Genomic DNA, 22,883 nt, shown 5'->3' with positions numbered 1-22,883 from the left:
GATGGCAGAAGAGACTGTTGGGAGATTTGAGGTGTGAGGAAAGGGTATGAATAGCCATGTCAGAAGTGGGAAAGGGAAGAGGCTGAGGAATCCGGTATGAGCCCCAGGGCTCCAGGAGGTATTAGGGCCCACCCGACATTACCAGTGTGAGTTTAAAGTGCGGCCAATGGGTGAGATATGAACACCTCTAGAAGCTGCCAATAGCAACATGGAGCAGAATCAACACTTTGGAGAATAATGGGAATAACTGAAGAAATACAATGAACTTACCAACCTTCAAGGTTTTTACTATTTATTTGATTCTAAATCACAGTTGTCTGGATTTCTGAACTCTTCTTAGATGAATCTGAAAAGCTCCAGTTTAGCATGGCTGAAAACTGATAGCTCATTTCTCATGCAAAGTGTCTCTACAACAGCTTTGAATAATTTTATTCTCAGGATGGTTCTCACCGTCCGTTTTATTTCCATACATAAACTTAGGTTAGGGTTAGCTCTTTTCATCCAAATCTTATTTTTACAGCTATCGTTACTACTTAGAAATACAATTTTCTTTCTTTTTTTTTTTTTTGCAAAATATATATTTCAATTCAAAGTGAATCGACAGTAATACACCATAAATTCTTATTTTGACACTCACCAAAATAGTCACCTGGAAAACCCGCTTTTCGTGACAAAGTACAGAAGGCTTGGTCACATTTAAATCACTGAGAACTAGAGGGAAATACTATCGCAAACCGTAATAGACATTTACATCCATAAAAATCTTCCCAGTCCTTATTGTAATATTGCACAGTGCAACTGCTACATGGCAAACTAGTGTAGCATAGAAGTAAAAGCAAAAACGAACCAAAGAAAGAAAGCCACAAGTCTAAACCTGTTAAACAGTTAACAGTTCAAACTTAGTAATCAAATCTATATCATTGGGTTCTTTAAAACAAATCTTCCTACACCTTGCAATGTATGACTTAACTTTTACTTAACACAAATCAACTTTAAAATTAGTAGTAGAGATTTTTAAAATGAAAAGGTTTTGCTACTACAGTAACATATTTAAACACCCGGAAGGAAAAGAAACGAAATATCAAGATATTTGATTAAAAAATAATTTGTAAATTAAAGTAGTATGCAAATACGCAACTTGGAAGTCATGCAGTGTTTTATTTAAGAAAGCAGTAAAACCAAAGAAAACTGGTAAAAATGGTTTTAAAGACAGTACAAACTCTTTTCTCAGTATGCTAAATTTAGACTTTAGCAGGATCTTGGATCTTTTTTTATCTTCTTAAACACATGAAAAGCACGTGATTAGAAGAAATACAATTTTCAAACCATCATCTGTAGCATGACCTGAACAGATGAGAGGAAAATCATCATCTTGAAAGGAGAAAGTTGTTTTGTTTTCTTATCTCCGGCTCTTTCTCTTTGCCCCGACGTGTGCTTGGCCTGCCCTCCGCCTCCGCCAAGCACTCAGTCCCCTCTGCTGTCCTCAGGTCACTCTTCTCTGCTGAAGAGCCCAATGTGTTTGTTTCTCTATGTTATTGCCATCAAAATCTTGGCTTTAAAACTCCTACTGGAAAGGAGCAAAGCAAACAGTTTCACAAAGGTGTCGATGGTTGTTAACCATCTTAATTGCTACTGTTTCTCTGCAGGTCTTAATTCAAAAAAAGTCTCTCGGGGCTTCCCTGGTGGCGCAGTGGTTGAGAGTCCGCCTGCTGATGCAGGGAACACGGGTTCGTGCCCCGGTCCGGGAGGATCCCACATGTGGAGCGGCTGGGCCGCTGAGCCTGCGCGTCCGGAGCCTGTGCTCCGCAATGGGAGAGGCCACAACTGTGAGAGGCCCGCATAACGCAAAAAAAAAAAAAAAGTCTCTCCTTCCTTTTTTTTTTTTTGTTTCCTATCATTAATGGTGAAACTTCAGGAATTCATGATTTCCAGGAAGGTGATGTGGAGAGAAGAAGATTAGGAGATTCCCCTAGAATACTTATACTCAAGGCAGCCCCAGATCTTATAAAGAGAAATTTCTTTAAAATATAATAGCATACATTTCTGAATTAAATATTTGTTTTTAGGATTTAAAAGAAAGATGCTTCCCAGATTCTTGAAACACAGCATAAAGCTCAGTGCACTGTGCAGTATTTCCTGTTCAAAAGCTTTGCAGGCATTCATCTGAAGCTTCTTCAAACGCTGTGAATACAGTCATGGCCAGCCGGTGCCAGATTTTCATATATAAGTGTGTGCTACCCTGTCAACAAAAGTACTCAGAGAATTCATAACAAACACTTATATGTAATTTAATATATTTACAGAACTTTCAAACTTGAAAATCTCTGCATTCTACCTTAAAATAAAAGTATAAATTTAGGGTCATAAACAAAATTCATGATTTCCATTTGGGCCATGATAGAGTAACTGAGGCCATACTTAATCGGCTGTAGTAAACAGCCAGAAAGCTGGACAAGACACAGGAAACACAGCTTTAGGATGCTGGGAAACAAGAAGCACAGGATTGCGACCCTGTGAAGGGAAGGGAAGCAAATGCGACAAGCCCTACAATCACCCCTGCTTCCGTCGCAGGGCACATTCTGGGCCTGAACACAGGGAAAGGGAATCGAAGCACAGCATGGCAGTATTATGAGTAGAGGAAACACAGACTGGAGTTTGGGAGTCTGAGGAAGCTGGAATTTGTAGGCACCGAGTCCTGGACAGGAGGAAGCTATGTAGAGAAGGAGCTTCAGAATCTACCTGGTTTCCTCTTGAGTCTGCTGCTGATACTTTGGGTACGTAAAGGGTTAAGTTCTGTAAGGCCAAGTAAACAGCGACTGGTGAGCTTTAAGATGAACAATTCCCAAAGCTCACACAAATCTGGGAGATATTTGAGTTTTAACTGGCCAGAATGAAGAGTCATCACGGAACATACACAAAGGCCACACTTTAGTCATGGGGTTAAACTAGCCTTAGAGTAAAGAAAACCTCAAGTCAGTTCTAACAAAGTTCAAGAACAAGCTTCAGATGGGTCAGACTGGTCACCTGCAAGTACTTAATTGCTTCCTAAACAAAGCCAAATATTTCTTAAAAGAAGTCAAGAAAACCCAGCTTCCAACAATATACATTTTACAGTGTTGATCATCCAATAAAAGATAACTAAACACAAGAAGAAGCAGGAATATGTGAGCCGTAAGCAGGAGAAAAATCAGTCAACAGAATTAGACCCAGAAATGATAGAGATGGTGGAATTAGTGGACAAAGATCTTAAACTACCCGTTAAAAACAGACCCAAATATTTAAACAAAAAAATTGAACACAGCAAAGAGAGAGATAGAAGTATAAAAAAGAACTAAATAGCCTAGAGCACAGTAATATACTATCTGAAAGGAAAACTTCACTGGTAGGATAAACAACAGATTCGGCGTTATAGAAGAAAAGGCCAGCGAATATGAAGAAAAAGCATTTTAAATATCCAAATGATTGTCAGAGAGACAAAAGACTGGATTTAATGAATCTCTGAGACGATATCACATCATCTAACATATGTGAAATTGTATACCAGGAGGAGAAGGTTTGGGAAAATATTTGAAGACATAATGGCTGAAAATTTTCCAATATGAAGAAAACTATAAAACCACAAGTTGAAGGTCAATGAACAACAACAAAACATAAACACAAAGGAAATCACATCAGAAGCATCAAATCAAATTGCAAGAACAGAAAGTCTTAAAAACAGCCAGAAAAAAAGATACATTAAAAAGATTGGAATAAGGATATTTCATCTGAAACTATGCTAGTCAGAAGATAACATAATGAACCTTTAAAGCGCTGAAAGCAAAAAAACCTGTCAATCTGGAATTGCATAATTAGTGAAAACCTCATTCAAAACTGAAGACGAAATACAGATATCTTCAAACAAAAATCTGAGAGAATTTGTTACTAGCAGACACGCACTACATAAAAGGTTAAAGGCAGTTGCTCAGGCAGATGGAAAATGATGCTAAATGGAAACCTGGATCAGCTCAAAGGGATAAAGGGCACTGGACATAGAAAATATGTGTGTCAATATAAATTGTCCTTTTTCTCATTTAAAATTTCTTTTTAAGACAATTTACTGTTAAAGCAAAAATAATAAAAGTATATTGTGGAGCTTACGATATAGGTAGAAACAGGTATAGGGAAATGGAAGTATACTGTTATTAAGATACTTACATTTTATGTAAAGTGGTGTAATAGTATGTGAAGGCAGATGTAACAAAGTACATATAAAAAATGAAGAGGTAGGGCTTCCCTGGTGGCGCAGTGGTTGAGAGTCCACCTGCCGATGCAGGGGACATGGGTTCGAGCCCCAGTCTGGGAAGATCCCACATGCCGCGGAGCGGCTGGGCCCGTGAGCCATGGCCGCTGAGCCTGCGCGTCCGGAGCCTGTGCTCCGCAACGGGAGAGGCCACAACAGCGAGAGGCCTACATACCGGAAAAAAAAAAAAAAAAGAGGTATATCTAATATGCCAATAGTAGAAATACAATGGCAAAATAATAGATTGAAACCCAACAACATCAATAATCACATTAACTATTATAAATGGTTTAAAAACTCCATCTAAATCACAGAGATTGTTGGACTGGATTTAAAAGGTGTAAAAAAAAAAAAAAGAAGGTGTAACTACATGGTAATTTCAAGATAGACACTCTAAATATTTTAAAATGTTAAAATTAGAAGGATGAAGAAAGATGTACCACACAAACAGCAATTACAAGAAAAGTAGAGTAGCATAGCTAATATCAAAGTAGATCTGAGAACAAAGGAGCTTAGCAGAAAATAAGAAGGATATTTCATAATGATAAAAATTTAATTCATAAATATAATATAAAAATCCTAATGTGTTGTACCTAATTTCAAGAGCTTCAAAATACATAAGGCAAAGACTGACAGAACTGAAAGGAGAAATAGGCAAAGCTACAAATTACAGTTGAGGGTATTCCAACCCTCTTCTCTCAGGAGTTGATAGAAAAAGTAGATAGAAAATTGGTGAGGATACAAATGATCTGAAAAAGGCTGTCAAACAACTTGACCATTAATTAAGAAAGACCATATTCTAGACCATACAACAAATTTCAATAATTTTATTTAGTTATAATTATATAACTAAATTATAAATCCGTAATAGAAATGTATCTGATGTCCCTAAAATGTTTGGAAAATAAACAATATAATCTAGTTTTTATGAGTCAAATGAGAAATCACAAGGGAACTTAGAAAATATTTTGAAATTAATGAAAATGGAAGCATAGTATTTGTGGAATGGTAGTCAGTGCCTAGTGGAAATGTTTAGCTTTGAATTATTTTATTAGCAAAGAAGGAAATTCTCAAATGAATGATAAAAGTTTCCCCTGAAGAAGCTTGAAAAAGAATAGCAAATTAAAGAGAAAGTAAGCAGAAGAAAGAAAATACTAAAAATAAGAGTGAAAAACAGTGAAATAGAAAATAGAAAAACAAAAGAGAAAATCAATGAAACCAAAAGCTGGTTCTTTGAGAAGACATCAAAAAACCTCCAGACAGACTGATCAGAAACAGAAGAAAGAAGGTATAAATTACCAGTATCAGGAATGAGAGAAAGGGGACATCACTATCAGATCCTACAGACATTAACAGAGCAATAAAGAAATACTGTAAACATATCGTCAAGTTTTCTTCTAATTTAGACAAAAATGCATAAATCTCTTAAATGATACAAATCACCAAAAGTAACTCAAGAAGAAATAGAAAATTCAAAGGGTCCTATATCCCTATATGTGTTAAAACACACACACACACACACACATACACACACACACACAAAACCCTACTTACCTATATTCAGGCCCATCTGGCTTTACTAGTGAACTCCATTAAACACCTAAGGAATAAATAATATCAACTCCACATAAACTCTTCCAGAAAACAGAAGGCATAAATTACACCAGGACAACTGGTTAAAGGAGCAAAATGTTCCTTCACTAAAACATGGATTCTACCTCTCACCACAATCAAAAGACTTACACCATCAGTTCTCCCCAGTCTCCCTCTTCTCATGTCACCAATATTTTCTCCTACATCGACTTGTTACCATGTGATTATAAATAGGCTAGTTTTTCACACACACACACACACACCCCCCCCAACAGCCCTCCCCGAAATCCTGGTATATCCCTGTGATGGTTTCACAAACATTTACTTGAAACACCTCCTCTGTGTTGGGCACAGGATGCTCACCATGTGACCCAGCAATTCCACTTCTGGGTGTAGGCCCGGAAAACCCAAAACCACTAACTCAAAAAGATACATGCATCTCAGTGTTCACAGTAGCACTATCTACAATAGCCAAGATATGGAAGTAACCTAAGTGTCCATCGACAGATGAATTTGGATAAAAAAGATGTGGTACATATAGACAATGGAATATTACTCAGCCAAAAAAAGAATAAAATAATGCCATTTGCAGCAACATGGATGGACTTGGAGGGCATTATGCTAAGTGAAATAAGTCAGACAGAGAAAGACAAATACTGTAATGATATCACTCATATGTGGAATATAAAAATACAACAAACTAGTGAATATAACAAAAAAGAAGCAGACTCACAGATATAGAGAACAAACTAGTGGTTACCAGTGGGGAAGGGGGCAAAATAGGGGTGGGGGTTAAGAGGTACAAACTATTATGTATAAAATAAGCTATAATGATAAATTGTACAACACTGGGAATATAGTCAATATTTTATAATAACTATAAATGGAGTATAACCTTTAAAAATTGTGAACCACTATATTGTACACCTGTAACTCATAAAATATTGCACATCAACTATACTTCAATTAAAAAATAAAGAAAATGAGTTAATGAAGTTGGGGAGGAGACAGATATGTGAGTAAATAAAATACAGCATAAGCATCATGAGAGAGCTATGCACAGGGTGTTATTAGAGAAAAGCTACCTGAGATGCTTCACATCAGAGAAGGCTTTTGTAAGGAGACAAATATTAAAGGATGATGATGGCAATGATGATGATGATGGTGTTGTTGATGGTGATGATGGTGGTGATGGTGATGGTGATGATGATGATGGTGATGGTGATGTTGATGTTGATGGTGGTGATGATGATGATGATGGTGATGATGGTGGTGGTGATGGTGATGATGATGATGGTGATGATAATGGTGATGGTGGTGATGATGATGGTGATGGTGGTGATGATGATGGTGATGGTGATGATGATGGTGTTGCTGATGGTGATGATGGTGGTGATGGTGATAGTGATCATGATGATGGTGGTGATGGTGATGGTGATGATGGTGGTGATGACGGTGGTGATGATGATGGTGATGATGGTGGTAGTGATGATGATGGTGATGGTGATGATGATGATGGTGTTGATGGTGATGATGGTGATGATGATGGTGGTGGTGATGATGGTGATGATAGTGATGATGATGATGGTGGTGATGTTGATGATGATGGTGATGTTGATGGTGGTGATGATGATCATGATGGTGATGGTGGTGGTGATGATGGTGATGATGGTGATGGTGATGGTGTTGATGGTGATGATGGTGATGATGATGGTGGTGGTGATGATGATGGTGGTAGTGATGATGATGGTGATGGTGATGTTGATGGTGATGGTGGTGATGATGATCATGATGATGATGGTGTTGATGGTGATGGTGATGGTGATGATGATGATGGTGATGATGCTGGTGATGCTGGTGAGGATGATGATGGTGATGGTGATGGTGATGATGATGATGGTGATGATGACGGTGATGGTGATGATGATAGCAACAACAAGTTAACTAGTATTTATTTTGCTCCTACTCTACTGTTAAATGCCTTACCCAAATTAACAGATCTAACCCTTCAAAACCTCTGTGAAGTAAGCACGATTATTATCCTCATTTATAGAAAGAGAAACTGAGAGATGAAAGGGTAAAAAAAAACTTGCTCAAGGTTACCAGCTGGGAATGAATAGGAATCAACTAACTGAAAAAGAAAGAGAAGAAAATTCCAGGTGATAGTGGTAACTGGTACAAAATGGGTTTCCAACATGGTATATTTGAGGCACCGTGCTTTCTTTTCTTCCTACCCAGCCATATTTCCTGAAAAGATAATCTCTACCCTCTGCCTCCATTTTCATTTAATCATTAATTAAGAAGTATATACTTGCTTAATGTAGAAAAACAGACAGATATATATTTCCTGTAATCTATCATCCAAAGTAACAATGTTGACATTTTAATGGTTTTTATGTGCTATATATTTGCATGTACCAGGATATTTCTGAAGTCTTTTTTCCCCCTATAATTTTCTTCCCATAATATCCAGCTCATCCTTTTTAGGGAGTGGTCGATGATAAATCTTAACATAAGATGATGTTTTTTGTAAGGTTTTAACCTGAAGACTTTTGTTTGCTTTTTTAAAAATTCTTAATTTCATATTGGAGTACAGTTGATTTACAATGATGTGTTAGTTTCAGGTGTACAGCAAAGTGATTCAGTTATACATATACATGTATCTATTCTTTTTCAGATTCTTTTCCCATATAGGTTATTACAGAATACTGAGTAGAGTTCCCTGTGCTATATATCTTGTGCTACCGAACAACACAAGATGATTTTCCTTTTTTAAATTGAAATATAGTTGACATACGATGCTTTGTTAGTTTCAGGTGTACCAAAGAATGATTTGACAACTGCATGCATTACGAAATGATCAGCATGATAAATCTAACAACCATCTGTCTCCATACAGACTCCAGCCTCGGCCCGCACAGCATGGCCGAGGGAACTGAGGGGGACAGAGCCAGGCAAGTGACACACCCGGGAGGCTGCCCCCCCAGCAAACCCGGCCAGCATCAGGGCAGCTCCATACGCTGGGAACGGGGGCAAAAGCACTGGGATCGGCTTTGCCTCTTTGCATTATATAGGCAACGTGTTTCCATGTAATTAATATTTCAAAATATAATTTTTAAAAGCTTAATACTGGATTATATGAGCTGAGAATCAAAAATGCTCCACAAATGTAGGAAAAGACGTTCGGCAGCCACGTCGCAAGGAGTCATCCGAACCGGTTTTAAACCTGTGATCTCACTTCGGTGAACGCAGTTTTGCAAGCCAACCAGGAGGTGCCAACCCCTCACTCCTGGCAGCCGGCAGCCAGAGGCAGACCCACCCCAACAAGCACGGCCGCGAGGCTCGGCCAGGCAGCACGTCTCACGTAGGGCTCTGGAAGTCCCCACCCCAGCCCTGAGCTCTCCGCCCGAGCCCCCTAGCAGGTCAGCAGTCTTGCTGTGCTCAGAGGCTGTGCCTGACCGGCAAAGCTGTCCCTTATGATAATAAGCAATAAATTCAGCTTTCTCTTTTTATTTCAGATACTGAAAGGATACAGCATGACTTATCGAGCCGTGCTCCTCTATTACTGGATGTTGAGATTGTTTCTAATACCTTATCATTATAAGTAACCCTTCCACCTAAGGTGTCCCCTTGGCAACATCAAAATCCAACATCTCTGCAATTCTGCACACTTTGGGGGTAGGAGCTGTGCTACCGTCGTTTATCCTCCCCCCCCCCCAGCCCGCCCCACACCAAGGCCAAAGTCAAGTGCCTTTTAAAGAGCAAATGCTCAGTAACGGTTTGGTGATTGAAATTCTCCTCCTCACAGAGATTCTTAATCCACAGTCTACGGACAGGCTTTACGAGTCCATGGACACCCCTAACATTTTATGCAAAGTTTTAGGTTTACTGTATTCTTCTGGAAGAGGATCTAAATATTTCAACAGGTTTTCAAAGGAGTACGTGACCCAGAGAAGACTGAACGCCTCTGTCCCTGCGGCCTCACCACGTTTACCATGGAACCATTCTGCCTCTCCATGGGTTTAAACCACTGCTTTTCCTTTAGTTTGTTGGTCTCTGATGTCTCCTCTGCTTTACCCAGTTCAGTTCTTCCTCAGTCTCACGCCGACAATGTTTTCCTGACTTGCCTCGCTGCCTCTGCTTCTAACCTACCCTGAACCCCTGCGGAAGAATCCTGCTTCCAAAGTCTGACCCCTTGGCCCGGTCCTTAAGGCCCTCAGTGATGCGGAGCCCACATCTCTCTCCTGCTTCAACACCCCAAGCACTAACTTCACCCTGTTACGGTAGCTCCTCAAAGACAGGAATCTTTGTCTGTTCTATTAACTGATGTATCCCAAGACCGACACATAATACGACCAATAACTGTTGAATGAGTGAATCAATATTTTCTAATATGGACTAATGGGGTTTTCCAGACTAGTTTGCTGCTTTGTAGACTCCATCTCTCTGCAAGCATAGCGTTCTTCTCTAAGCCTACCCATGTACACACACAGACCAATTCAGATGCTGACGTTTTCTTTGCTCACATCCTTTAGAACTGATTCGGTTTCCTTCCTTCTGTACGTACAGGCCTCACTCCTGGTAATCTGCATGGCTGTACTGTAGTCTTTTGAAAATAAGTCTTATCTTTCCCAATGGATTATGAACAGAGTTTGTGGCTCTGGCATTATTGCTGTGCCCTTAGTAGTTTCCTGGAAAATACTGTTTAATGAGTTAATGAAGAAAAGAGTGTATATGGTTTGAAATGGCAAGATTTTTGACAACTTTTGAAGAAAAAGATCGCTTTCTATTTCTTCATCTCCACTCAGCATATGACAGGTAAGGTGGAGGAGAGGCAGAGTGAGAAGTTTCATGAGTATTTTTAAAATGTGGTTTACCATACTTTATTATCTCTTCTAAGAGGAGATAAAAGACATCTTGGAGCAGAATGGAAATTGAGCATAAATGTTTAGGAGAGAAAGCATCCATACTCTTTCTTGTCTTCGTAAATGTAACTTATTTTACATGCCACAGACATTTTAAGACATTTTAAGATAATTCAAATATTACAAGAAAGTTGATTATAAAAATAACTTTTTAAAGGTATAATTTAATATCAATTCAAAGTATTACTTTTCTAACATTGCAGTTATAGTGATAACTTTTTCCAAACATCATATTAAATGACACAATTTTCCTTAGTTAAAAACATGAAAGCTAAGTGAGAGATAATATGTAATTATGTCTTGCAGGCTATTATGCTTGTTCAAACAGAATATCCATGTTTTTAAGGAACTATCTTTACTTTCACTTCTACAACCTTCAATTTTCAGACTGGCCTAAAAAAATCAATGTAGTTAATTTAAAAATTACATTAAAATTAATATAATTAATTAAAAATTAATGTAATGTACATTTTCTATTTGTTGTTCATTTAATGAAATACTCATATTGCTTTCATTGGACACAGTGTTCATTGAACTGAACGTTGAAAAAGGTTTAATCCATCCACGACGTGATCACACTAATTCTCTCAATCACATGACAATCTCCAAGGTCAACTACTTAATGGAGGATTAGTGGGGAGATGGTCATTTCCAAGACTTCTGATGATCACATTTCTAATTTCAAAGTCTCTTTTTGAAACAACTAATTGGGACAGGAAATGAATGAACATTCGTCAAATCCATTCTATGTGCCAGGTGAGAATACCCACATGAATAAGAGAAAGTCCCTGCTGCTGCATCCTAGAACATCTGAATCTCACTTTGAGTCAAGGTTAAGGTCTCAGTTTGATACAATCATTACAAGAAACGGTACTTAAAGACTCCTTTTTCTTTTCCATCATTATGTACAAATCCTAACTAGAGAAAATGGCGAACTAGTCTAAATTGCCAAACACTCACAAACGTCATATTTAGTGATTCTTCAATTTTAAGTCACTTCTAGAAAATTGATTGAGTCATTTTCTATGGCTGCTTTACCCAGAACAATAATCTAATAAATAGAACCCCAAGTGTTTTGGTTTCTGTCGCTGCCTATTGTTTTGTAAGAATCCATGGAGAAGCTACATCCTCTATTATAGAAGGAAGAAACTGGACACTTTTGGAAAAGGGCTGTGACATCATTATCAATATCACTATTGATTATCTGCTCTGTAACTATTGGTGGATCCATTCTCAGAAAGAATGCCCAGATTCCTGAATTTGGCCCTATTTCTGAATATGCCAAATTAGTATTGGTTACGTCCTCTGTACAGACTTAGTAACTGTGGTCTGCTGTGAACTAAAATAATGTGCATTTAATGACAGCTAAACCTAAAGAATAACATGGGGCAGCTGGTTGTCTGCCCTCGCTGTAACTCACCGGGGCGAATTTTCTCACCACTGCAACATATATCCTTACGTGGCCTTAACACCCATAAATGATCACGTAAGATTTACATGAACTTCCTTCCCACTACTGAATAAGAAAGCAAACTGTGAAATAAGCTTATGGAAATAGTTAAAGAATTAAGATCTAATCATATTTCAAAAGCTCACCCTTAGAGAAGCTCTCTGAAGCAGAGGCCACAGAAACTGAAACTCATGTATCACTTGGGCAGAAATACAAACTTTAGGAGAACGAAGGAGAAAAAAAAAACCTTTACTTTGCTCTAGGGAAGAAGCAACTATTCTCTGATGTGCAAAGAAGAATTTATCATCAAAGACCAAATGTAAATGGGGCCAATTAACTTTTTTAAGGTTTTCTACCTCCTATAATATTTTTATGTCTTTGCTACTCTTATGCTTCATACCAAAATCTAATGTTGCACGACTTGACAAATGTTAAAAGAAAATGACTACTGTATTTAACAAATTTCAACATACATAACACATATTTTAAATATGCTTAATATATTTATATATGAGTGGCACATTTGTTGGTATGGTATTTATAGGAAGCAGATAGAAGATGTATTTCTTTTTTTTTTTTAGAAGATGTATTTCAAATACGTGACTTCAGACATCAGAAAACGTGGGCACCGTCCAATGATCAAATGATGTTAATTGAATTATTGGTCAAGTAATAAATTACTTCAAATAAGCTTTGAATCTAGGAGTTAGATGTCCTGATTTGGCCCTCATAAATCCCATTAATATTTTACTTATTTTGGAAATTTTTCTGCATTTTTGGCTCACTTGTATACAAAGAAATGTAATGAATATTAATTGGGAAGTTTATAAAATAATGTATTTATAGGAAGTAGCTATGCTAGGTTTGTTGGCAGTTCGATATAAGGCGGCAATCTCAATACTTAACGAGAGCTTTAGCTCCTTTCCTGGATGATCTGGACGTTCGAGAGGTACTGAAAGGACATTCCTGAGATCTAGCCGTTAGACCTTCCTTATTAAAAAAGGCCTAGAGCATATGTAGTTTTCTAGGGTCATCTATACCGAGAGAACTCCCATACCACTTCATTGAAAACTAACATCCGAAACATCTGACAACAAGTGTGATGCCCCATCCCCCATTCAGTCTGCACACAGAAGGTCTTCAGTGAGTTTTGTTGCTGTGCAGGTGAATTTCCCATCACCCAGACCCTCAGAGCTGCTCCAACCATGCTTTTCATCAACCCAAGATGCTTTGATTGACTAGTCCAACAACCGTTACCAAATGGAGCATGGTGGTTACGAGCACGAGCTTTGAAGTTAAACCAACCTCGGCAGTGTGACCACAGGCAAATTAGCTAACTTTCTTGGGAATTACTTTACAACGTGCAGATAAGGTGGACAGTAAAGATTAAACTGGACTGAGGTTTAGCCATGTAGGAACGGGGCGGGGCGCTCAAGATGGCAAGGGATCAGAGAGCGCTGAGTAAGCACTGGCAGGAGGATAAGGCCCGTTCTTTATGCGGGAGGGAGCAGGAAAAACAAAAGGCGAGGCAAGAGCGATCAAAAGCAGAGCTTGGTAGACGCAGATCCTGAAGGTGAACTAGCTGCGTGAGGTTCCGGTCTAAGGCACGGGTGCATTGTTTGATGGATAAAGTGGAAGCAAGACAGAACTTACTTGACTAAAGCTGAGCTTACGAAACTGTAAGGCCAGGTCTTAGAGAAGTCAGCTATCAAGACCAGTCTTTTGCAGCCGATTCTCGTTACTCTTTCTTTCTCGTTCTCCCACTTGAAGTCCATAAAAATAACAATTTGCTTCACTGAAGAAGCAACCTCCTTCCTGACGTGTCCCCAAGACTGGGGTGCTCGGCTGCTTTTGCCACTGCTAGTAATATTTATTTGTCGATGTTTATAACTGACACGTACAGGACATATGTATGCTTATGAAACACGATAAAGAACCCTGTTAAAACGACCATACAGCTTAATATCCAGCATTGCGAGTGCCGGCGCTTCCTTCCCCACGGCATCCCCTGACTCTCCTGAGGATTAGCGCCCTCTTGAATTTTATTTATTGCCTGGCTTAAAAAATAGTACACGTGTAAGTGCCTCTAACGTATTATTTGGTTTTACGATTTTCAGCTTTATAAATCCATGTTAATTGTGCTCCATGTAATTTCCTGAACTGTGCGGTTTCTCACACAGCACTGTTTCTAAGACTTATTCACGATGTTTCATTTGAAGCTGTATTTCGTCCATTTTCGCGGCTTTAGTATATCCCACTGTGTGAACAGACAAAAATCATGCATTCATCTGTTAACGGGCATTTGAACTTTGCAAGTTTCTTCCTCCATGAGCTAGGCTGCTACGGACATTCCAGTACACGTCTTCTGGTGTGTATTTGTGAATTTCTACGGTGTATGCTAGTGAGTTGATAAATCGAATGTTCAACTTTACAGGATAATGCCACCAACATTTCGTATTCTCACCGCAGTATATGCATCCTTTCTGTTCCACACTTTCCACCACACTTTGCATTGTCAATTTCCTATTTTTCACAACAGCTTTAATAAGGTATAATTCGCATTTCATAAAGTTCACACTTTAATCTGCACAAGTCACTGTTTTCTAGTATATTCACAGAGCTATATATCTATCACCGCTACCAAATTCCAGGACACTTTTTTTTTTTTTTTTTGGGTACGCGGGCCTCTCACTGTTGTGGCCTCTCCCGTTGCGGAGCACAGGCTCCGGACGCGCAGGCTCAGCGGCCATGGCTCACGGGCCCAGCCGCTCCGCAGCATGTGGGATCCTCCCGGACCGGGGCACGAACCCGTGTCCCCTGCATCAGGCAGGCGGACTCTCAACCACTGTGCCACCAGGGAAGCCCCAGGACACTTTTATCACGTCAAAAAGAAACCCCACACCCACTCGTGGTCACATCCCATTTTCTCCTCCCCCAAAGCCACTGGCAACCACTCATTTTCTTGCTGTCTCTATGGATTTTCCTCTTCTGGACATTTCACATGAACAGAGTCATACAACGGAGGCCTTTTGTGTCTGACTTCTTTCCCTTAGCACGTTTCCAAGGCCCACCTATGTTGCGGCATGCATCAGTACTTCATTCCTTTCCACTGTCAAATAATATTCCCTTGTGTGGATATACCACACTTGCTTATCTATTTGTCGGCTGATGAACATCTGAGTTGCTTCTATTTTTTGGCTCTTATAAAATGACACTGCTGTAAACATTCTTGTAAAAGTTTTGTTTGGGAAATATGTTTTCAGTTTTCATGGATAAATACCTAGGAGTGGGATTGCTAGGTCATGTGGTAACTCTATATTAACCTTTCTGAGGAATTGCTAAACGATTTTCCAAAGTGGCTGCACCATTTTTCACTCTCACCAGCAAAGTATGAGGGTTCTAATTTCTTCACATCTTTGTTAAAATGTGTTATTTTCCATCTTTTTGATGACAGCCATCCTAGTGGTATGATGTGGTATATCACTGCACTTTTTGATTTTCATTTCCTTAACGACTAATGATACTGAGCATCTTTCCGTGGGCTTGTTGGCCATCTGTATATCTTCTTTGGAGAAATGTGTATTCAAATCTTTTGCCCATTTAAAAAACTGGGTTATTTATTTTTTTTATTGCTGAGTTCTAGAGGTATTTATATAGAATGGATACTAGACTCTTATCCAGATATGTGATTTACAATTACTTCCTTCTATTCTATGAGCTGTTTTCATACTTTTTTGATAGTGCCCTTTAGAGCACAAAAGTTTTATATCTTGGTAAAGTCCAATTTATCTTCTTCTTTGTCATTCGTCCTTTTGTTGTCATATCTAAAAATCCTTTGCCTGATCCAATGTCATGAAGATTTCCTCACATATTTTCTTCTGAGTTGTATAGCATTTTCCTCTTTTATTGTTTCCTTCTAAGAATGTTACAGTTTTAGCTCTTATATTTAGGTCTATGATTCATTTTGAGTTAATTTTTTGTGTATGTTGTGAGGCAGGGGTGCAACTTCATTCTTTTGCATGTGGATATCCAGTTGTACCCGGTCTATTTGTTGAATTTCCATATGAACTTTAGGATCCGCTTGTCAATTTATACAAGAAAAGCAGCTGGGATTTTGACAGGGATCGTGCTGAACCTGAGCACAAATCAGTTTGGGTACTACCGCCATCTTAACAAAATTAAGTCTACCAATCCACGAATGTGGACGGCTTTCCATTCATTACATACTCATTAAAATTTTCAGTGACGTTTTCTAGTTTTTAATGTACAATTTTCCACTTCTTTGGTTCAACTTTATTCCTCAGTAATTCATTCCTGCTACTTTAAATGGATTTTTCTTAACTTCATTACCAGATTGTTCATTGCTAGTTTATGAAAATACAATTGACTTTTGTATATTGATTTGTATTCTGCAACCTTGAACTCATTTATTTTTCAAGTAGCTTTTTCCTTGCTTTGATGTGGACGCCTTAGAATCTCTCTGTGTGTAAGATCTTGTCATCTGCAAATAGGAACAGTTTTACTTTTTCCTTTCCAATCTGGATGCCCTTTATTTCTTCTCTTGTTAATCTATTATGTATAAAACGATATCTCGTTAGGGTCTTTGTTTTCATTTTCTTGATTATTGATGATATGAGCAGGTCTTCATGTCTTTACTGGCTACTTACATTCTCACTTCTGTGAAACACAGTCACATCTTTAGCCCGTTCTTTTATGGGTCATTTCTGACATAATATCAGATTTGCTTCTCTATTTCTAATTCTTATCCAGTTTATTTCTTTTTCTTGTGTTGTGATTAATGGCATCTCTGTTACAATGTTGAACAGCAGAAGTGGTAGTGGATATCCTTCTCTTTTCCTGGTTTTAAAAGGAATCCTTCTAATATTTCACCATAACAGTGATGTTTGCTCTAAGTTTGTTTTTGTTTTTTTTCGGTACACGGGCCTCTCACTGTTGTGGCCCCTCCCGTTGCGGAGCACAGGCTCCGGACGCGCAGGCTCAGCGGCCATGGCTCACGGGCCCAGCCGCTCCGCGGCATGGGGGATCTTCCCAGACCGGGGCACGAACCCGCGTCCCCTGCATCGGCAGGCGGACTCTCAACCACTGCGCCACCAGGGAAGCCCTGCTCTAAGTTTTGACGTGCTATTCTTTATCAGGTTAATGACGTTCCCTCCTATTCCTAGCTCATTAAGAGTATTTATCACAGATGGGGGTGGAATCTCAGCAAATGCTTTTCCTTCATCTGAGACGATCACATGGACTCTCTCCTTCCATCTGGCAGATGCAGTGCATTATATGCATGGGCCTGTAACCTGAATTCACCCTTGAATTCCTGCATTATATCCAAATGACCGTCACAACCATTCTTATATGCTGCTAGATTCTAACTTTTTGTTAGAAATTTTACACTTAAGATGAAACGTGAGCCTGGTGTGTAATTGTATTTTTACTGTTTTGGGCTGGTTTTCATATCAAGATTATATTGGCCTTGAATGGACTGGGGAATATTTCCTCTTTCTCTTTCCTCTGAAGGGCTTTGTATATTACTGGAATTATCTGTTCCTTGAAAGTCTGGTAAGAACTTGAGTGTAGAATTATTTGGGCCTGTTGTTTTCTTTGACGAAACACTTAAAACTAAATGCTCTATTTAACAGCTTATGGAACTATTAAGAGTTTTCTATTTCTTCTTCATTCAATCACATTTTCTAGAAATTTCTCCATTTTGTCCAGATTTTCAATTTTTTTGGCATAAAGTTACTCACTATACTCTTATCTTTTCTATCCTTCCTGGTCACGAGTCCTTGTTCTCATTTCCTCTCTTGTGTATTTGTGCATTCTCCCTATTTTTCTGATTAGTCCTCCAGAAAGTCTGTATTTTACTAGTCTTTCAAAGGATCAAGTTTTGATTTTACTGTATGACTTACTCACTTTTTATTAAAACTTCCTACTTGCCTTGGCATCCATGACATTATTTCCTTTTGATTCTCCAGGCACCCCTCTGATAACTGCTTATTGGTCTCAGCTGATTTTAAATAAGAATTGCCCCAGGCCACCTGCTCTTCCCTGTCTAAACTGCACTCTTCTCTAAAATTTTAGAATCCACGCTCACAGCGTTAAGTCACCATTCTGTTGGTGTGAATTCCTACTCTTTCTAACTTCGACCTCCCTTTGCACCCACACCCAGACTCCTGTCCAGCCGCAGGTTAGAGGCACTGCTCTCTGAGACCTCGCACAGGCACTCCACTAACATCCCAGCTGAACTCAATCATCTTCCCCAGATCTGTCCTTCCTCACCTCATTAACAGCACCATCATTTAGTCACCCAAACCGGAAACAGAAGAATTTCCCAGGATCCTTTCCTCTCACCCTTGATTGTCTTGCCCATTTTCACTTGTAGGTCTTCACCTTTTCTCCCCTGAATTTTACAACAGCCTTCTCACTATTCTCTCAGTTCTGTCCTGTTCTTTCCATCCACTTTTTTCCTGTCTGATATAGATCCACCTACTGGTGTTCTATGTAAACTGTGCATGTGATCCCATCGCCCAGCCTCCTCTCTGCAACCTTAACCTCTCCAGTCCCCCACTTCTTCCGTTCCTTGCACAGAAGCTGTAGTAAACACATGAGCTTAGGTCATTCTCCGAAGGCTCTACTTGCTTTTGGCTTTTCACAGTGATGGTCTAAAATAGTGGCTCCAACCTGGGAGCCTTGGACTTAGAAGCATCACAGCATTATCAGGGGACACGAGAAAAAGCCCGTTAGAAGCGCTCGGGGCCTGAAGAAAGAATCTCCGTGATCTTCTGTGGAAGGGTTTTCCCCGCCTCCCCAACCCCCCATTACAGAGGCTGAGCTCTTCAGACTGTTCCGTTTCCTCCAATAGGCCTTTGCAGCATCACTGCCAAGCCTTCCCTCTTAGTCTAACACCCCCCGTGGGAACACACCTGACCAACTGGCCTTTGACTTCCCTTCAGACCAAAATCAGCACTGCAGGCCATCATATCTATACCCCAGCTACACGTTATTCTGATCCCATTTGGAATGGGGAAGTCTTAATCCTCATATCAGTTTTGGGGGGTGATTTGTTTATAGCTAATGTCAGATTGATTTATTATAGTATTAGTGTAAGTCTGATTTCACTAGAGAAAAAGGAATCAATAAAAGTATGGCAAGAGGAAACAAAATAAAACAAGGAAACAAAATCTTGAGAAATAATCTGTAAAGCTTAAATGTCTGTTAATGGTCTACAGCACTGAAAAGTATTCCCCAAACAGGATTACAATGAAGGAGGAAATCAGGAGAAAAGGTATCAGTGTGAAAGAAGAAAAATGTTGTTTGAGGCTCTAAACTTACTAAATCAGAATCACCAGGATCTCATAATCCAGGAATTTGTATTAAAAGCTCTCCTGTTACTTCTGATGATCAGCCCATTTGCAGAACCACTGTTCTAGTTAATTGAGGATATGACTGAGGGCACTTCCTTAAATAAAAGCATTAGGATAGGGACTTCCCTGGTGGTCCAGTGGTTAAGACTCTGAGCTCCCAATACAGGGGGCCTGGGTTCAATCTCTGGTTGGGGAACTAGATCCCGCATGCTGCAACTAAAAATCCCGCATGCTGCAACAAAGAGCCTGCATGCCACAACTAAAGATCCCACATGCTGCAACTAAGACCCGGCACAGCCAAATAAGTATATGTTTTTAAAAAGCATTAGGACAATAATTTATATAAAGCACATAATTTCAGCTTACCATTCTGCTATCTCATTTCTACTGTGATTTATTTTTTTCGTAAAAAGAGCCCAATAAGTTGAGATTGGTTGTTTTAAATGAATGAATATCATCAACTTTGATAACCCTGAAAGGGTTTCTATGGTAACACAGAACAAAGATGATAACCACCAAGACCTAAATAATCAAGGTTGCTTAGTGATCTTAGGCTGGCTTACTTCTACTGGTTTTAAATGCAGTGAAAAGCAAACAGTTCCAAGGAGCCAGACACTATTACTACCAGAGTATGAGACTAATTGTGTGCCCCCCACAAACCCCAAGCAAAAATAGACTGGAATATACTGTTTACTCATGAAAGCAATTAAAACACATAAATACAATTTTCACCAAGTCCGCCATTCTCAGCATGTAGTTGTTTATCTAATTCAAATCATGCAGCTAGGTGTTAGAATTAATGTCTCTGAGCTAAATACAAATATGGAAAGTCATTTTGGGGTTTGATCCTCATTCATTTTCAACCAAATATCCAAATTCATTTCGAATTCGCACAAGAACTGCAGCAGCCTCACCTAAATCAGTTTTCTACGAGTTAAACATCCCTCCTGTACTCAGATGTGATTGTGGAACTACTTTGATCTTTATTCCCAAATTTACTGCTCTGTGTAATCCATGACAAAATATAATGTGATTTACTATATCTCTATATGACAGCCCAGCAGCTGACAGAACTTAATAATTTAGCATAAGAAAAAAACCTTCTGGCACCAAAATATACCGATCATAATGGGGACTCTTTAGTCTAGTTTACAATGGAGCCTATACAGGCCGATCCCAAGAACTTTAAAACAATTCTTTTTTTCTCATGCATTTAACGAAGGAGATTTTTATTCCTTAAACGTGCTTTGTAGCTGCAAGCAAAAAATTCTGGAACATTTTGCTTTTGTTCTCATTAAAACAATGCAGGACTAGTCGCATACTAATGCTCTTTTCTCAAAGAAAAGGACTAAATTTCTCCATTTAATTTGAAATAAGTGAATAAACACAAACATGGGAATCTTAGGAGACTCTAAAAAAAAAAAGGAAATTTATATTTGGTTATGATATAGAAAAAGGACAGGTTAGATAGTTAGGCACTACTTATAATGAAATCAAGACCTGTCTTTGGAATTGCTAGAACTGAAGTTTCCCTGAAATTCCCTCTCTCTGAACATGCGTCTGCACTCAGGGCAGGAAATGTCAGACCAGAAGGTGCTAAGGTCTCCTGTGAGACCACTTCTCAGGGGGTCATTGTGGCTCTGGTGCTGCGGGTGGCGATGGGCCTGAGGGTCTCACGCTCCTGACCGAGGTGGCAGAGCGGGGCTGCCCCCAGCTCCCTCGTCCAGCACCCCTGCAGAGGACGAGGCCTCGGCCAAGTGGTCTGGCTGGGCTTCCGGAGCTCCACGTAGCCTCTGGAACCTCACTGGTTTCCTAGTGCTGAGATTCTCAACAGAATCCCCCCAGACCCCTGCCCCTTGGATCTTCAGGTAGCTGTCAGCCTATGATCCAGTCAGTGAGGAGTCACCTCCTATCGCCTCTCCAAGATATTTGGTTATAAAAGACAAATTATATATTCATCACTTCAATTCAAATATTTGACACAACGTTTTCTTACAGGTATTTGAATGAAAGATTCTCACCTAGGTGAGTATATTGCTGGGACTGCCAAGACGCCATCCATGCGCTGCATCTATCTTCCTGAATCCACCATGGGCCACAATCTGATCCCCTGCTTTGCAGGTCCACACACACACTCAGGGTTGCCAGCGCCCCTGGGTGGGTTATTTGACTCGTACAGACTGAAGCCATAGCAGACCCAGGTTCTAGAGTGTGTTTTCTGTTATCCTGTCTTCTATCCTTTCTTAAATCTCCTTTAGATTTGCACATAACCTTGCTCACATTCTAAACCAGCTTCTTGACATGCTTCATACCTATCACGTGTCAGAAACACTCATCTCTAGTACTGTAATCTCAGAACAGAACTTGGAAGAATTCGAAGAATTTTTACTGTTTCTTGTTCGGAAAGGTTATAGTTAATTGCTTCAGAATGCAAAGCTACTAAAATCCTTGAAGTGCTTTTCTGATGAACTGTATGACTGCTTTTCAATCCATCCCAAATAAAAGAACAAATAAAATTCTATATGCAAATGTACCACAAGCCAGGCTTTGTTCCGCAGTGCTCTGGTGGACTCTCAATCTTTTAAAATGGTCACAAGCCTTCTGAATATTTAAATACCAAAAAAAAAAAAAAAAAAAAAAGACATGAACTAAAAAATTTAAAAAAAAAAAAAAAAAAGACATGAACTAAATAATTTACTAGCCAAAGAGGCAGAAACTAAAATTTAAAATTGTCTTGACTGGTCAAAGGTATAATACAAATGTTTCAACCCAAAATACACTCAAAAGCTGTTCCCCTCCATTCGGCTTCCAAAGTTCAAATATAAAAATGGAGTATTTAATTCTCCAGTGTTGTTTCCCTTCTATTTTGAGGTGAAATAATGAGAAAATGTTTTCTATGCACAGTCTCCTAAAGTGTTCTCTTTTTCCCCACATTTGAAATAAAATCTGTGACTGCCAACAGAAGAGCCTTAGGAACATCTACCGATAAGAAACCCTACATCCTTCACAGCTTGGACGAAAAGCTCCTGATGCTTCCCATACGCTCACCTCTCCGCTTCACCCCGACATATGCATTACTGGTTAGATCTACTCTCTTGTTGTGTCTCCTACTCGACTCTGACTTCAGGGACAGAAATTCAGGGTTTTCGCCAAATCAAGGAGCCTCGAGCCAAGGAATCTTGACGCGACTCTGGATGCAGTGGGTGCATTAGAGCTTGTGAGCCGGGACGAGGTGAGCCGTCACAGGAAGACGCATC

At 39.3% G+C, this 22,883-nt stretch overlaps 1 protein-coding gene across 26 annotated transcripts in view; it reads right to left on the bottom strand.

Annotated features, from left to right (window-relative positions):
* The window catches only part of CEP112 (centrosomal protein 112), a 422,076-nt gene that overhangs the window by 94,135 nt on the left and 305,058 nt on the right, over nt 1-22,883 (bottom strand). The window contains exon 22 of one of the 26 annotated variants that reach the window (XM_027080453.1): nt 1,888-2,239. The exons of the other annotated variants lie outside the window; for them this stretch is intronic. Within the exon in view, the coding sequence (XP_026936254.1) occupies nt 2,141-2,239 (99 nt within the window). The 3' untranslated portion in view covers nt 1,888-2,140. Of the gene's footprint in view, nt 1-1,887; nt 2,240-22,883 lie in introns of those variants that run through there. 26 annotated transcript variants of the gene reach the window in all.

This window comes from Aethalodelphis obliquidens, unplaced genomic scaffold (genome assembly GCF_003676395.1).
Source record: "Aethalodelphis obliquidens isolate GAN/ISIS:26980383/991018 unplaced genomic scaffold, ASM367639v1 scaffold44, whole genome shotgun sequence".
Classification (NCBI taxonomy): domain Eukaryota; kingdom Metazoa; phylum Chordata; class Mammalia; order Artiodactyla; family Delphinidae; genus Aethalodelphis; species Aethalodelphis obliquidens.
Note: the sequence above shows the minus strand (reverse complement) of the source record. Positions and strands in the feature narration are given on the sequence as shown.